This window comes from Perna viridis, chromosome 8 (genome assembly GCF_037379345.1).
Source record: "Perna viridis isolate PV_CMFRI_1.1 ecotype Kerala chromosome 8, ASM3737934v1, whole genome shotgun sequence".
Classification (NCBI taxonomy): Eukaryota; Metazoa; Mollusca; class Bivalvia; order Mytilida; family Mytilidae; genus Perna; species Perna viridis.
The window spans coordinates 2415734-2431376 of NC_142452.1; the positions used below are offsets into that span (position 1 = coordinate 2415734).

A 15643-nucleotide genomic window follows, 5' to 3' on the forward strand; every position below is an offset into this window, starting at 1 on the left:
TCTCTTGGAACATACAAAAAAAATGTTCGAAACAGAATTTCAAACGATACTAGCTTATGGTTGTCTCTGTGAAAATAAGTAATGCTGTTGCTTAAAACTTATAAGAAGATAAGAATTATCCTTGTAGACGTAACTGGCGAGAAGATTAGTTTTGATTGTATATGTTATTTTTGTTCAGTTCTCAAATAGAAGAATATTAAAGCAGCACACATATAACAAACTCCTCTGCTTTCACTACATTAATTTTGACCTTGTAGATCGATGGTGTAACAAGAAACGTTCAAAACGTATGTCATACAAAAGCATATTAACCTGTTTCGGTGTAAAGGATCTTATTACCGTAAAACATTGTATCTAATGACCTATTCAAGCATACATTTCGATAATAAGAAAAAAACAACCATTTAAAATGTGAATAACAAGCTTAAAACATATAGGCTAAATATATAAACATATATTTAAAAACTTCAAGATAAGTTTATATTAAAGATTACTGATTATTATCTGAAAAAATAATACAGAACAAACATGATATCAATTAAAAGTGACTTTTTTGCATAGAAGAGCCACAATTTGGGATAGATGGAAATGTAACTATCATCCTAACCTCCTGTGTAGAGGGGTACTATTCGCTATTCCAAAGCTTAAACTCCTTTGCCACAGCATTTAACTCTCAGCAGAAGCCATTTGGCAATCTACATTGTTAAATAATGGGGGAATATCGAATCATATTGGCTGAGTAAAAAAGATGTTTGCTCAACTTTGGAAAAACTTTTTTCTCACCAAAAAAAAAAAAAAAAAAAAAAAATTCCAAGCCCCCTCCCCAACCCCTATATTAAAATTGTCGGTGCCTAAGTGCAAATGATCATGCCATGTGAATGTTTTCACATCTTGTATAAACAAGGTATTACTTGAATTTTGAATTATTTTGGATTTAATAAAATAAGTGAAAAATATTTATAAAACTTGCCACTACTAAGGGGTTTGTTATGCCGTCATGATTAAGTAAGTTTCCTTGACTTTTTTTATTATACTAACCCTACCCGTTAGCCATGCCGCCATGATTTAGCCCCCTTAGTAAGGATTAGATAACAAATATTTGGTTATTTTTTTATTCCAAATTCAAAAAACGCCTTGTTTATAGCAGGGCCTGTAATCTAGTGGAGTGATATGCAGTCAATCAGGACGCGGATATAGGTATGTGGAGATAGCAATCAACCAATTTGCAATTTTACCATTTTACCATGTATCACTCCGCTAGCTTATAAGCTCTGCTATACAGGATATGAACATATTCACAGGGCGAGACCACTCTTTGCCGTTCCGGTGTACTGTACTAATTCGTATCCTCTGTGCAAGGGGCTGCATTAACCAAAGACAAAATCTATTATATGAAACGTCTGCAATAGTAAAACACTCGTTAGGGAAAGTCAGAAAATAGAAATGAAATAAATAATCAAAAAATGAATCAAACTGCCTGCAAATGATATTATTTAATTATTAGAGGCACTGAATTCTATACGCCCGTCATTATATTTTCTGCATTGTGGGAAAACTTCCTCAACCTGCAAAATAGTAAAAAAAAACTGTTTTATCTTAACAAATAATATATGTACTTTAGAATACAAAGTCAGGTGTAAGCGGCCAATACTTAGACGTTTTGCATAATGTTGGAAGAATGTATTACGAAAATGAATATGGTGAATATGTCAAAGAAAAAACCCACCGGTATGTAAAAGGCCAGCTCATGGTCATCCATGGGTCATCAATGAACGACTAGTAAGTCGTCAAAACACAGGGCATGCCGTAGCTAGCACAAAAACATTATACACTGGTACAGTGAATTTTTTTATCCCTATAAAAAGTAATTTGAAGGTAAAACGAAACAATACATACAGAGGCCAGAAATTCTAGGCGCAAAAATGTGGCGCGGTTAAAATATCTGGCGTGATCACAACTATCAGCCATTTAAATCTGGTCACTGTGGAAGCGATATTAAACAATTTAAACACACTTTAAAATCAGTTCCAAAAGGTCTTAGTTCGTTGTAGAAACAAAAAAAGAAGATTATAATAAAATGTTAAACAAATGAGCGAACAAAGGACCACTAGCAATTAACTGGCATACCAGTCCAGACAAGTTTAAACCTACAAAATGTTATGCCCTCACCGAATGTAATATCAATCCCAGTTCTTCCCATGCAGAACCAGAGTACATCATAAGTCATTCAATAGGGACATATCCCGTTTCTATCAAGTAATTGAAAGCAGTGAAATTTACACAACTGATACGCTAGTACTATCAAACTGTCCAAATACACAATGAACTGTTTTGCTGTCAGCTCTTGAGACTTTCATTTACTTCGAATCGATAAAGTGTGTTATCATTTTTACCAGCGATACTTACTTTATCGAAAACTAGTTTTTTGTTGAGCGTAGATTCTAATACGGTTATCTGGGAAAATCCATACTCTTGTACCATGTCGTTTACTTTTGCATTAACTTCAGTGAGTAAATCTAAAATACTTTCTTGAGTGCCCAATTCTTCTAAGACCTCCGTAAGTTTTGTAATGTATGGGGACCCAGTCTCAGGTATGCGGAATGCAACATTACCTAGAAGACAAATTTATCGATTTAATTAATTTGAAATCAGGTATAAATCACTATTTATTGTTGATGGCATAAATATATCATTTTTACCTCTTCAACAAAAACTTGAGATATATAGAAAAACATTAAACGTACCAATGTAGACGAAATGGAATTTCGACATATGGCCTTCGTCAGTATATTGAGGGCAAATCAATTTCTGCACGAGTAAATATAATAATTGTAACAGACTAGTTAAGTCTACAGAATATCCAAGGAATATTATCATGTGAAATGTATCCTGCACCATTGCTGTAGTTAGCAACATATTTGAAAATATTAAAATAAAGTTATAAGCATAAATGTAAGCTTCGTTTCACCGAAAAAGTAGCCTGTTATATCTTTAAAAAGATTGCAGATATATTGCACATGCTTAATAGGAAAATACCTTGGTCAACTACAGCATACGAGAGAAATAAATTGCTGCAAGTCTTGGCAAATATATAAAACGTGACCAATAAAAGCTTGAAATTGATAGATGAAAAAACGATTTATGCATGAATAATTTTTACTTTATCTACAATATCTTACCTTTAGTTGTTGCATACGATATCAGTAAATCGGCATCTATTGACACTATAGGAGTGTAATCATTAACAATGGCATCCTGCGAAATAGCGTCAGTCTCCAGACCACCAATAATCCGACAAGACTGTTTAAGAAAAGGATATGTAACTCTCTAACATACATGAACTAAAATTACACACATAAATAATATTTCTATTATGGTAGGATATTTTGACTATATAATTCATACGACGCAGCTTAAAATCAGCTACTTACCTATACATTGTATTTGAAATAAAGTTTAAAGCTCGCATAAACTATCGAAGCGCGAGTCGGTAAAATCAGAGACATCAGAATACAAGTACCTGGCTTAAACGCGGAAACAGGAAACAGAGACGATCTACATACACAATGTAACGAACAGATTCATACTTAATTACAGAACAGATAAACACTGAAAAGAAGGGCAACAGGATATCACATAAAAAACTAATATGAACTCCCTCTTCTCAATTCTCAATTCTCTAAATTGAGTAAAATCCGTTAAAACCTAGCTCCAATTATGTAGCATCCATACTCACCTTGTAAAGACGATCCCACCAAAAACAGTAAGGACATTCTATAATTACACTCGGGATATCATTTAATTTAACAAAGTTTTATGATGTAAATGATATGAAAATGTTGATCATAAGAAAAATCCAAAGCCCGTTTATAAAACTCAAGAGCAGAAAAAAAACTAACAAACACGAACCAGATAGAAAGTACAAGTAGATTACAATCAACATAACCAATTCTCAAATATATTGATAATTGTAGTTTTTTTTTAATTGAGCATATTACCTAGTGAAGGAATATCAATTTATTTACTATCAAGCAGCTTTACTAGTAGTGGATTTAAGATAAACCCCCTTAAAAGAACCCCAAACGTTCATCCTCTTTTTGGATTTGATAACTAGGGCAGTCAGATCAATATTCAAGCTTTGGTTCCATTGTTTTATTTAGATAGAAAAAAAAATATTTTGTGTGGGATGTTATACCAATATTAGATTGTAAACCTAGTAGTTCTTGATGGACATTCTTCCTTAAACTTTAATATTAAGATCTAAAAATGGCGTCAAGAAGAACGCCATTAGACATAAACAATCCAGTTAATTGGACTAACTCAAAATTAAAAGAAGAGCTTAACAAGTCAGGGATAGTAATTAGTGGTTCTATTAACAATAACTTGTTACGACGAATTTATTTGGACAATGTCCACAAAGGATTTTGTTACAGTGCCATCGGACCATAACCAGGCTAGTGTTCCTCAGACTGATCAAGATGGCATTCCATCGACAGCTAGAGAAATTTCTAATTCAAGAATAGAAATTTCAGCAAACGTTCCTAACTCAGGTCCAGTGACAAACTCAGACAATATGCCATTCGGTGAAATTACGACAGCGCGGATGAATACAGCAAGTGAAACAACAGCAGCAGTCAATGCACATGCTCCTTTTAACATGACGTCGCATGTAAACAACGGTATTTTAGAGAGTCTACTGCATAATACTATTCAATTATCCCAACAGTCGTTACAGCAGTTAAACTCCAGTTTAGTGACTGCAGTTCACGTTATAACTTACAAACTGCAATTGGATCATTAAATGCTTCAGTGGTAACTTCTCTGCCGTCTAGCCACCAATCACCTATTCATGTGGCTAATTTGCATAACAGCTGTATGCAAACAGTGCCGATTTATAGCCCCAATGTTTAGTCAACGATGCCAGGAAAATTGTTGATTCGCGGCAGCATCATTTTCATCCGTGGACAGGATTTCTCCTGACATTAGGAATGACATTGTTGCAGGTAAAGATGTTAATTTGAATATTTTGTTAATTCCTAACTACAAAAATCCTTCAAAGAAGAAAATTAACGAAAATGATGAAAGACACACAAGAAATATTTCCGTAGAAGAATTTGTGATTGCTTTTGGCCGATACAAACGTGTTATGTGCTCCGCATTTCCTGCCCGCTCAGGAGAGCTAGATTTATACCTATCCCACATTATAGAAATTTCCCTTTCATCTGTGGAAACATCCATTCGGCTTCTGCGTATGGAGTGTTCATATCACAACTCATACGTTATGCCAGAGCTTGCCGAAACTACGCAGACTTTTTGTATCGCGCTAGAACTCTAACAAATAGGCTTCTGGAACAGGGTTATGTTGCTACAAGATTGAAGTCATCACTACAGAGGCTTTATGGCCGTTATCATGAACTCGTGGATCGTTATGGTGTATCCATCAGCACCATGAAAACTGATTTATTCAATGGGTCATAGCTTTCCTTTCCTCGTTTGTCTACCCCGGACCTGACTTTTTATGAGCAACTCAGCGGGTGTTTCCAAAAAAGATGGTACACCTAGATACAAATATATAGTTCTTGGTAGAGATTCCTCATACTTTGTAAGAAATAATTCCAAATCATCTTCCAAATATACCGAGGAAGATGTTTACAAAATGCTGGAAATTTTAATCGACAACATATTTGTCTAGTGTGGTGGACGTGTTTTTCAACAAACGGTCGGCATTCCAATGGGAACAAATTATGCTCCTTTACTTGCTGACCTATTCCTTCACTCTTATGAGGCTGACTTTATAGCTGATCGGATCAGAAAGAATGGATATCGTTTGGCGAGATCCTTCAATCTCAGTTTCCGCTATATAGATGACGAATTATCTTTAAACAATCCTAATTTCGGGGATTTGATACATCGCATCTACCCAAAAGAATTTGAGATAAAGGATACCACTGACATTGTGAAGTCAGCTTCATATCTTGACCTACACTTTGAAATCGATGGTAAAGGAAAACTATTGACCAAACTTTACGACAAACGTGATGACTTTTCATTCAGAATTGTCAACCTTCCTTTCATCTGTGGCAACATCCTTCAGCACCTGCGTATGGAGTGTTCATATCACAACTCATACGTTTTCCCAGAACTTGCCGAAACTACGCAGACTTTTTGTATCGCGCTAGAACTCTAACAAATAGGCTTCTGGAACAGGGTTATATTGCTACAAGATTGAAGTCATCACTACAAAAGTTTTATGGTCGTCATCATGAACTCGTGGATTGTTATGGTGTATCCATCAGCATGAAAACTGATTCATTCAACGGGTCATAGTTTTCCTTTCCTCGTTTGTCTACCCTGGACTTGACTTTTCATGAGCAACTCGGCGGGTGTTTCTAGAAAAGCAGAGGACGCTTACCCTACCGGTGCACCTTGTCCATGCTCTCAGTTTTTAGTGGAGTCCGAGTTGCTCATTTGCCTTTGTTACTTTGTATGTATGATTTTAGTTACTTTATATTCATTGTTGTGTATGTCTGTCTTCCATGTCTGGTCTTTGTCCCTGGATTACATTCTTTTGATTATCGCTATAACCTTGGTTCCCTTGATTACTCTTTCAGAATGGAAAGGAAAATAAACAAATCGTATTGGTGGAAAGGTTATCATTCATTACTTCACAAAACAATCAGAGTGGTCACATGTAGCATGATAATATTGACCTTAAAAGGAAATCTATGACGGATTTATTATATCAACATGCCTTTTAGCTACAAATGATCACGACTTTTCGGTAAACAAGATGAAGGTGATTGTGGTATGTTTTAAAAAAATCTATATATTTTCTATATTTTTTGCATGATAACTCTTTAATAATATAATCGTTGTTGATTAACTGGTCAATATCGTGATATTTAGACTGCCCACAGGACAGTGGTATTGACTGCGACGGGAGCAGACGTGCGGCTAGACTGGTTCCCGATCGCAATATTCAGTATGTTACACATATACTCGTGAGAGTGTATTGCTAGTAGATAATACCTGGAACGTAGTCCCGGAAAACAGGATAACGTGCGGCTCATATTTACGTTGACAACTGCTTGATCACGAATGCGTTTTAATAAGGGGGTGTAACTCTAAACTAGTAACCGGGCATTATCACATCATGGTACTGACTGGCAAAACTTTTTTACTGCAGATTAATAAATACCAAGTGAAAAGGTTTTATCCAATTGAAATTACTGATTTTTCACTGATATGAAATAAACCTATTTAAGAAGCAGTTTTTTTTTTAAATAGAACCAAATGTACACATTTACGTTAATGAAGGGTAATAACAAAATTAATGAGCTGATAAAATCTTGGCAGTAGTTATAAAGATAGTGCATATGATAAATGGCAATATCAGGGTTAACATCGTAGAGTTGAAAAATATATTGCAATGGTGCCGACTTGGTACAGGAATTTCCAAAATGAAATGTTGGTTAAATCAGGTTTTATAGCGCGTTTTACCTCCAGCTTTCATTAGAGTTCATTTTTTCCGGTATATTTCAGCACAATTGGTAGCATAAAATTACCACCAGTAGTCAAAACACCACGGATGAGATGAACAATAAATAAGTGATAAAAAATAAAATAAATACAATAAATATTGGGTAATTCCAAGACCCGAGAATAAAAATAAACTTTATGGGGAAAAAGCGCAAGTACAAAATAAAATAATAATATGCAAATGAAAATTACAGCAAATTAATACCCAGACATTTTGAAAATTTGTCATCTATAATATGTTTGTCAACAAGCTCTGACATACCTTACCTACTGAAAATATAAACACTATATGCATAGACATAAGTTAAATTAAACTAAACTGTCTTTCCATTTACAGTAAAATACTTGTAATATTCTGACAAGCTTACCTGAACAAAAAACAGTTTTGGCTTCCCTTGCAAGTTATGGCACTTTTTGACTTTCGATATGATTCTGTCTAATTTGACCTCTCCATTAGCAACAGAGATAATGCCTTCCTTTCCATGACCCAGTATGGCCATAGCATAGCAAGCAGCATCACTATAGTCCTTTTGTGAAACTGTAGAATAGCGAAAACAATGTTTCAACGTACAAGAAGATTGCAGTGTAACAAAAAGTTTACCAGGAAAACAAATTTGCATTTTTTACATTCTTTCTGTGATCACACATTGCTATTTTGATTTTCAGCGTGAAAGTTGCTTTTAATCCTGTTGTCAGTTTTTGTAGCAATTGTTTTTATAGAAAAGATTTTTGTTTTGTTTTATTAGATTGTACCTGATATCAATTACATCTCAAATGCATTTTTGCTACTTACTTTCATCAATTGTACTGAAGACTTCTTCTTCTGTTCGATCTAATTTTACAATAACATCAAAACCGAGAGTGCTGAAACACCTTGTTAGATTTTCAGTGTCCTTTAATGCCCCATTACGAGCGTTAGGTCCAAAAACATTGAAATTAAATATTACAAAATCTCCTCTTCTAGGATGATCCATAGTATAGTACTGTGTTCCTCGTTCAATAATACTATTATTCCTAAAGTAACATGAGTGAAAAATGTGTGATTACAATTACCAACTGGACCAACAATTAAGCTTAAGGTTGCCTTTGCAATTCCTAATCACAATAGTAAAACTTCAAAAGTGACTTGCATTCAATAATGCAAATTGAAAAAAAGAAGCTTTTACTTAATCAATTCACATAATATGTACTATATATATGTACATATGTTTGCTACACATCAACTGCTCACTCTTACGTTCCAGCATTCAGTATAAAAATAAATCGATTTTTTTCATTGATTTGTGAACAGGCTCAATGTACTCACAACCATAATTGCATAAAGACCGGAACATGAATCGAGCCGGGTCATACACTAATGACTGTTTAATCTTAATAATTAACTTTTACTACTAATTGGAGCTTCACAATTAACACTGATGAATAACACGGTATGATATGATGAAAAGATTTTTTAGAAATCGAAAGAATAAACAAGAGACTCTCAAAGAGCCTGAATTAATCACCTGGCAAACCATGCTCTATTAACTAAGTAAGTAAAGATATCATGCTTTGTTACCATGTTTGACAGAAAATAGCTGAAAAAGAGCATACATTGATGAATGCCGTAAGTTCAACTGAGTACCTAAGGCACTGTAAAATGTTGGAAATGCCTTCAAAGTGTTTTAAGAACCTCTACAAATAATTTGGGGAGGGGTCCCTCTACGCCTTGTTATTCCAGCGGTTCTGAGGGGGCATAAGCCCAGTATACAAAATGTTTCCCAAGGAAACAAAAAATCATTTGAATCCGAGCAACAGGGGAAATGGTCGCAAAATGGCAGCCATTTTCAATATGGCTGCCTAAAGAATAATTTCAATAATGCCAGTCAACTCGGAATATCATGTTATCATCTTATTTGTAGCTTTCATCTTCATTATTCTTCTATAGTTTAATGGCATAAAAGGGACTTTGATCCCAATGTTCTATTTTAAGTAACAGTAGTTATGTTTTTAACCGATGAAAGTTTTAACTGATCAGTTTATGCTTTCATAAAATTTTGTTGCATGGTTTCAGAGAAGAAGATTGGCAAAATTGTAGACTTGAAAAAACGACAATAAAATATGTTTCAGGGGCCATTACTCCTGCATCGGACGACAAATTATTTTGAAAATTTCGGCATAGTCCGTTTTCTGATAGTAACAATATTACCCTCATCAGAATTTTGCTTTTAACGGTTTTTGATTTATTTCCAAAAAACTTTATTTTGACACCTATGTTCTATTTTAAGTAAGAGCTGTCATGTTTTTTTCACCGATAATAAATCCAAACGGTCATTGTGTGCAGGATACCCTATGAAACAATCATGTATTCTTTCATTGAATTCTGTACAGTCGTTTCTGAGAAGACGTTTTTGAAAGTAATAACATCAAAAAAGACGTCAAAAATAGCAATAACTCCAACATGGGTTCAGGGATTTTCACCTAAATTTTGACCACAAATAGTTCTTGTCATGCTTTTGCCTCATGTCGGAATTGGTTTAACTTAACGGTTTGGAGATATATGCGAAAAACTGCTGTCACTAGGTCACAATTATCCGCCCTTAGCTTTTCGTTGTATACGAATATAGTTCCTATTTTAATAGGGTATTTTTTAAAAAAATATTTAGACAACCTCATCTTTAGAATTTCTTTTTCTTTTTGGTTCAGTTGAAAGAAAAATAATGGAGATAATTTGATAGATGTGTTAAATTAAAAAAAATACATGTAGGTTGTTATTTGGTTTTGTCAGAAAAGGTCAACTTTTTGGCTTTTGGAAGCCATTTTGGGTCAAATTTGAGGGGTCTCTGTGTTGAGGTAGCTAAAATTGAAAAATAATAATAATTTTGTTATAATAAACTCTGTGTGAAAATTAATGGTGTTCTCGTACCTGTAAGTGGTTTCGACATTATTGTTCTCAATTGCAGCGAACTAATCAAAACAGCGGATTTTATTTTTGTTATTAATAATGCCTCTATCCATATTTTACCTATTAAAACGTGTGGGACTCGCAGATGATCTTCGACTTCTTCTACCTGATATAAAAGTAAACAATACGACTATTTTACGATTTCTTTTAACATAATTAACATAACATTAGGAGAACAGTGGCTTTTTCTAAAATAAGCAAAAGACACATACATTATCGAATGGTCGATGTATTGAGTACCATCGACTCTTGTATGTTGTATATTGTTTTCTTGCTCATCCTGAAGTCTGCCTTTAACTAAAGAATTACACACAAGTTCCCCTCGGTTCATACTTTAACAATGGGTAACCATTTGCTGTATGATAAAAGATGTAATAACAAACTAATTCATTGAAATCAAACAAACGAATTACGTTCAAATGATGGCAGAAAGCTTCTGAGTTCATCCCTGGATTGTAATGGGGTTCATGCTTTTTGTTGTGTTCTGTATATTTTTTTTTGCTATGTGTAATTGTAGCATTCTGACTTGTCTTATAAATAATTTAAATATATTAATACATACCGCTGTCGGGGTTCCCAACTTCTGGACTAAAAAATTTATAGTGCAAAAAAAATCTGAATCATTTATATACAGTCCAACAAAATTTTAGTATCCGTAAAACAATATATGTTTTATTATCGTGATGTCAAACACATTAATCTATTTTGTGTGTTTGTTGATGCGATTTCCCTTATACAGGCTAATATATAATGGTGGACGTACTGGAGACAAGTTACCTATTTTTATTTTCTTTTTTATCCACGTATTTGTAAAAACCGATGCTGAATTGTCTATTTGAAAAACATCTACAACGCTTCACAAATATATGTGTATTGTTGTAATAATTTGAATTATTAACAGTTAGCTACTTTTTAATCAAGTGAAAGGGGTTGAACAAGCCGAACTAATCAACATTTCTTTTTGTTTAAGTTCAGTTTGCTATTTGATAACATTTTCTATTTCTTACTTGCTACTTAATGTCTCTGGCATTGCCAGACTCTCCTGGCCTACAAAATAGTTTAGTTTTCAGATTACTGAGAAAGCACTGTAACAAATATATTTCGTACTTTTCACTGTATTCAATATCTTAGAGGATAGAAGATACAATTTGGAAATGACATAAAGTATCGATGTATAACATGCAAGACTGAATATGATAAGTTATGATCTAAGAACGGAATTGACTGATAAGACGTACCAGTGAAATGTACCGAGATCAAGTGCGATGGATATTCGATGTTCGATATTCGACATTCAAACTTTTCAATAACAATCTGAATATCAAACGGTAAAATTTCACCGTTTGATATTCATTTCTGGCTACTATTAAAAATGTAAACACTAAATCAATATCAAATGAATATCCAATGGATGTCTTGTTCTGTTCGAGAATCGTTTGACATTCGTTTCCGGTTTATATATTGAATATAGAATGGATTTGAATATCAAACTGAATATCAAACAGGATTTTTTTGCTGTTCGATATTCGTATGACATTTACAATAAATAGTCTTATTTACGAAGTTCCTATAGATACAAACAAATATGTAGTGACCCATAAACATAGATGCATGCACTGGGGATTAAGCATGAATAAAATTAGACATGCATATCGAAAAATGTATACTCAAATTGAATGTATTATGTATAAATGAGTTATAAGTTAAATTTTTCAAGACACACATGCATCAATGTTGCAGAGGAACATGATAAAAATAAACACAAGTAGTGTTCGCGATATACCGTACAAGCTGAATGTAACAACATTTTATTACTCACGTAAAAACCGCCAAGTAGCTTCAATGAACGTTTGAACAAAACTAAAAATCAAGGAGTTGAACTCGTAACTCAAATTATCATCTCACAAAAGCAGAGTGTTGAGACAATTATTTGTTTCTAGACCAGTCAAATTTTGAAAAAGCACGTTTCTTTGCACAGTAAAATTTGGACAGACGAGAAAAAAATGTTCTGCGTCTTCTGTCAAAGCTCCACAATAACAGCTTTTATCAAAAATGATATGTGCTCTAAATAAGTCGTTTTTCAAAGCACTACACTTATTTCTAATTCGTGCATGAGTCAAATTCATGAATCGTTTACCAATAAGGTAAAACGGTGGTGGCCTACTAATAGCATTATTATTACGATATTTTATTTTTACACGTAATTGAAATACATCAGAAGAATGTGATTCTCGCAAGGATAGATCCAAATTGTTTCATAGGCTCAATGTAGCTGGCAAAAATGACTGTTGATACAATGAAAGTCTAGTTGGAGGGATGCTATAATTGCGGTTATTGCGTAAGTTATACACTGATATCTCAGATACTATTGGGGGAAGTAAATCTGATAAATATTCAGGATAATGTCCATTATTCATATTATACAACAAAAGAAGCTTCTTTTGTTCTCTTCTATATTTTGATGTTTCCCAACAAATCTCTCGATAAAGTGAATCTCTAATAGCATATGATGTTAAACCCGTAACTATTCTGGCTGCTACAAGTTGGATTTTCTCGATTCAATCTAAATTGACTAATCCACAATTATCCCAAACTTCGCTAGAGTATTCTAGAATCGGTCTTATGAATGTAAAGTAAATCCTCTCGAGGAATTCTCTATCCAGCTTAAATTTTAATTTATGTAATACATTGAGTTGCTTAGAAGGTCTCTCAATTAGAATATCTATATAATTTATCCATTATTAGTAGCTCTGTTGCAAGCACTAAATACCATAATGTCAGTTTTATAAGGATTTAGCTTTACTGGTCATTCACTAGACCATATTGAAATATTTTCGAAGTCCATATTAGTCATATTTACAAGTGTCGCCTCATAATTGGCTACATGACCAATCGAAGTGTCATCTGCAAATAACCTACAAAGCCCAATCATACTATCAGATATGTCATTGACATATACAAGAAACAGAAGGGGACCTAATACAGATCCTTGTGGTACACCAGCATACAATGAGCCTATGGTTGATTTTCCATACATATGAACAACCCTTTGTCCTCTAGATTCTAAATAACTATAAAAATCAATCCCGTAATCCAAACACGGTCAAAAGCCTTGCTGACATCGCAAAAAGTAATATAGTTTTTTTTTACCAGAATCTAAAGACAACAAAATTTCATGATAAAGTTCAATCAATTCATGTACTGTAGAAAAACCGGGTAAGAATCCCGATTGAAATTTGTAGATAAGATTATTGAAAAATAAATGGTTAAAAAAAGGTTTATGAACTATATTTTCTAGGATTTTACAACAAAGCAACTGGTCTGTAATTTGATACCTTTGATTTGTCTCCCTTTTTATAGGGTTGATTTTTACCCTAACTTTAATTTTCTGTGTAGTACTAGTTTTTAAACAGTGGTGTTTCGCTTCCTACATGTAGGACATTGTCTTGTCAGTCGTTTAATCTATCGATTTTTACGTGCAAAATACAAACATGTCAAACGAATATCGAACAGACCAAAATCTTGTTTGATATTCAGTTTGATATTCAAATACGTTCTATATTCCATATGTTAACCAGAAACGAATGTCAAACGAATATCGAACAGAAAAAATCCTGTTTAATATTTAAATCCATTGCAACATCCTTTCAGCACCTGCGTATGGAGTGTTCATATCACAACTCATACGTTATGCCAGAGCTTGCCGAAACTACGCAGACTTTTTGTATCGCGCTAGAACTCTAACAAATAGGCTTCTGAAACAGGGTTATGTTGCTACAAGATTGAAGTCATCACTACAGAAGTTTTATGGTCGTCATCATGAACTCGTGGATCGTTATGATGTATCCATCTGCACCATGTAAATTGATTTATTCAACGGGTCATAGTTTTCCTTTTCTCTTTTGTCTACCCCGGACTTGACTTTTTATGAGCAACTCGGCGGGTGTTTCTAGAAAAGCAGAGGACGCTTACCCTACCGGTGCACCTGGTCCATGCTCCCAGTTTTTAATGGAGTCCGAGTTGCTCATTTGCTTTTGTTAGTTTGTATGTATCATTTCACTTTATGTTCCTTGTTGTGTATGTCTGTTTTCTATGTCTGGTCTTCGTCCCTGGATTACATTCTTTTGATTACCGCTATAACCTTGTTCCCTTGATTACTCATTCAATATATAAACCGGAAACGAATGTCAAACGAGTATCGAACAGCAAAAACATCCTATTTGATATGCAGTTTGATATTCAAATCCATTGTATATTCAATATATACCTCGGAAACGAATGTCATACGAATATCGAACAGCAAACCAATCATATTTGATATTCAGTTTGATATTCAAATCTATTCTATATTCAATAGATAATCCGGAAACGAATGTCAAACGAACATTGAACAGCAAAAACGTCCTGTTTAATATTCAAATCCATTGTATATTCAATATATAACTCGGTAACGAATGTCAAACGAACATCGAACAGAAAAAAATCATGTTTGATTTTCAGTTTGATATTCAAATCAATTCCATATTCAATATATAACCTGGAAACGAATGTCAAACGAATGTCGAACAGGAAAGCATCCTATTTGATATTCAGTTTGATAGTTTGGAATAAGTATTAAGTATATACATGTAGTCTGTACAATAAGTAATTTATAAACATATGCCTGCACTTGTACATACATGAATAACATGTCTTGTCATTAATTATAACCTTAAACCTGACGAGACGGGCCTGTGTTTTTCATAAAAATGATTGAAAACAAATATGATCGCAGGATGTAACTGCAAAAAGTCTGCTAAAACTTTCTATGGAGAGGTTCGAAAATACGGTAAATATCTTTACTATTTAGAAATGTAAGCATGACATCGCTCTGGACCTATATTAAGGTAGTAAACCTGCGGTAAGGGAGGTAATCCAAATTGAAAGGATTTTAGTCACAAGAGAGTTTGAATGACTCCAAATATGCTAGCTTCAAAGTGATACTGATGGTAAAAGGAAATAACTCCAAGAAAGAGTTCAACTTCTGGAACAAAGATGCCAGCCCCAGTAACTCTGCTCCCTTGAAGTATTGATTAAATGTTTCAAATGGGTACATTGAGGAATATATTTTATAAGATGGGAAACCGTTTGAAATGATACCTTTTCACGGCAAATCAAGAT

At 33.8% G+C, this 15643-nt stretch overlaps 1 protein-coding gene across 6 annotated transcripts in view; it reads right to left on the reverse strand.

Moving 5' to 3' along the window:
* Positions 1 to 786: 786 nt before the first annotated feature.
* The window catches only part of LOC148608926 (caspase-7-like), a 52667-nt gene continuing 37810 nt past the window's right edge, over positions 787 to 15643 (reverse strand). For 4 of the 6 annotated variants that reach the window (XM_088596460.1, XM_088596457.1, XM_088596458.1 and 1 more), the window contains 9 exons: positions 11491 to 11530; positions 11046 to 11071; positions 10544 to 10589; positions 9045 to 9116; positions 8333 to 8553; positions 7908 to 8077; positions 3180 to 3300; positions 2407 to 2612; positions 787 to 1565 (listed from right to left, as the gene is read on the reverse strand). In XM_088596460.1, the coding sequence (XP_088452586.1) occupies positions 1494 to 1565; positions 2407 to 2612; positions 3180 to 3300; positions 7908 to 8077; positions 8333 to 8553; positions 9045 to 9116; positions 10544 to 10589; positions 11046 to 11071; positions 11491 to 11530 (974 nt within the window). In that variant the 3' untranslated portion in view covers positions 787 to 1493. The remainder of the gene's footprint in view (positions 1566 to 2406; positions 2613 to 3179; positions 3301 to 7907; positions 8078 to 8332; positions 8554 to 9044; positions 9117 to 10543; positions 10590 to 11045; positions 11072 to 11490; positions 11531 to 15643) is intronic. The other 2 variants (XM_088596461.1, XM_088596463.1) reach the window with 1 other exon arrangement.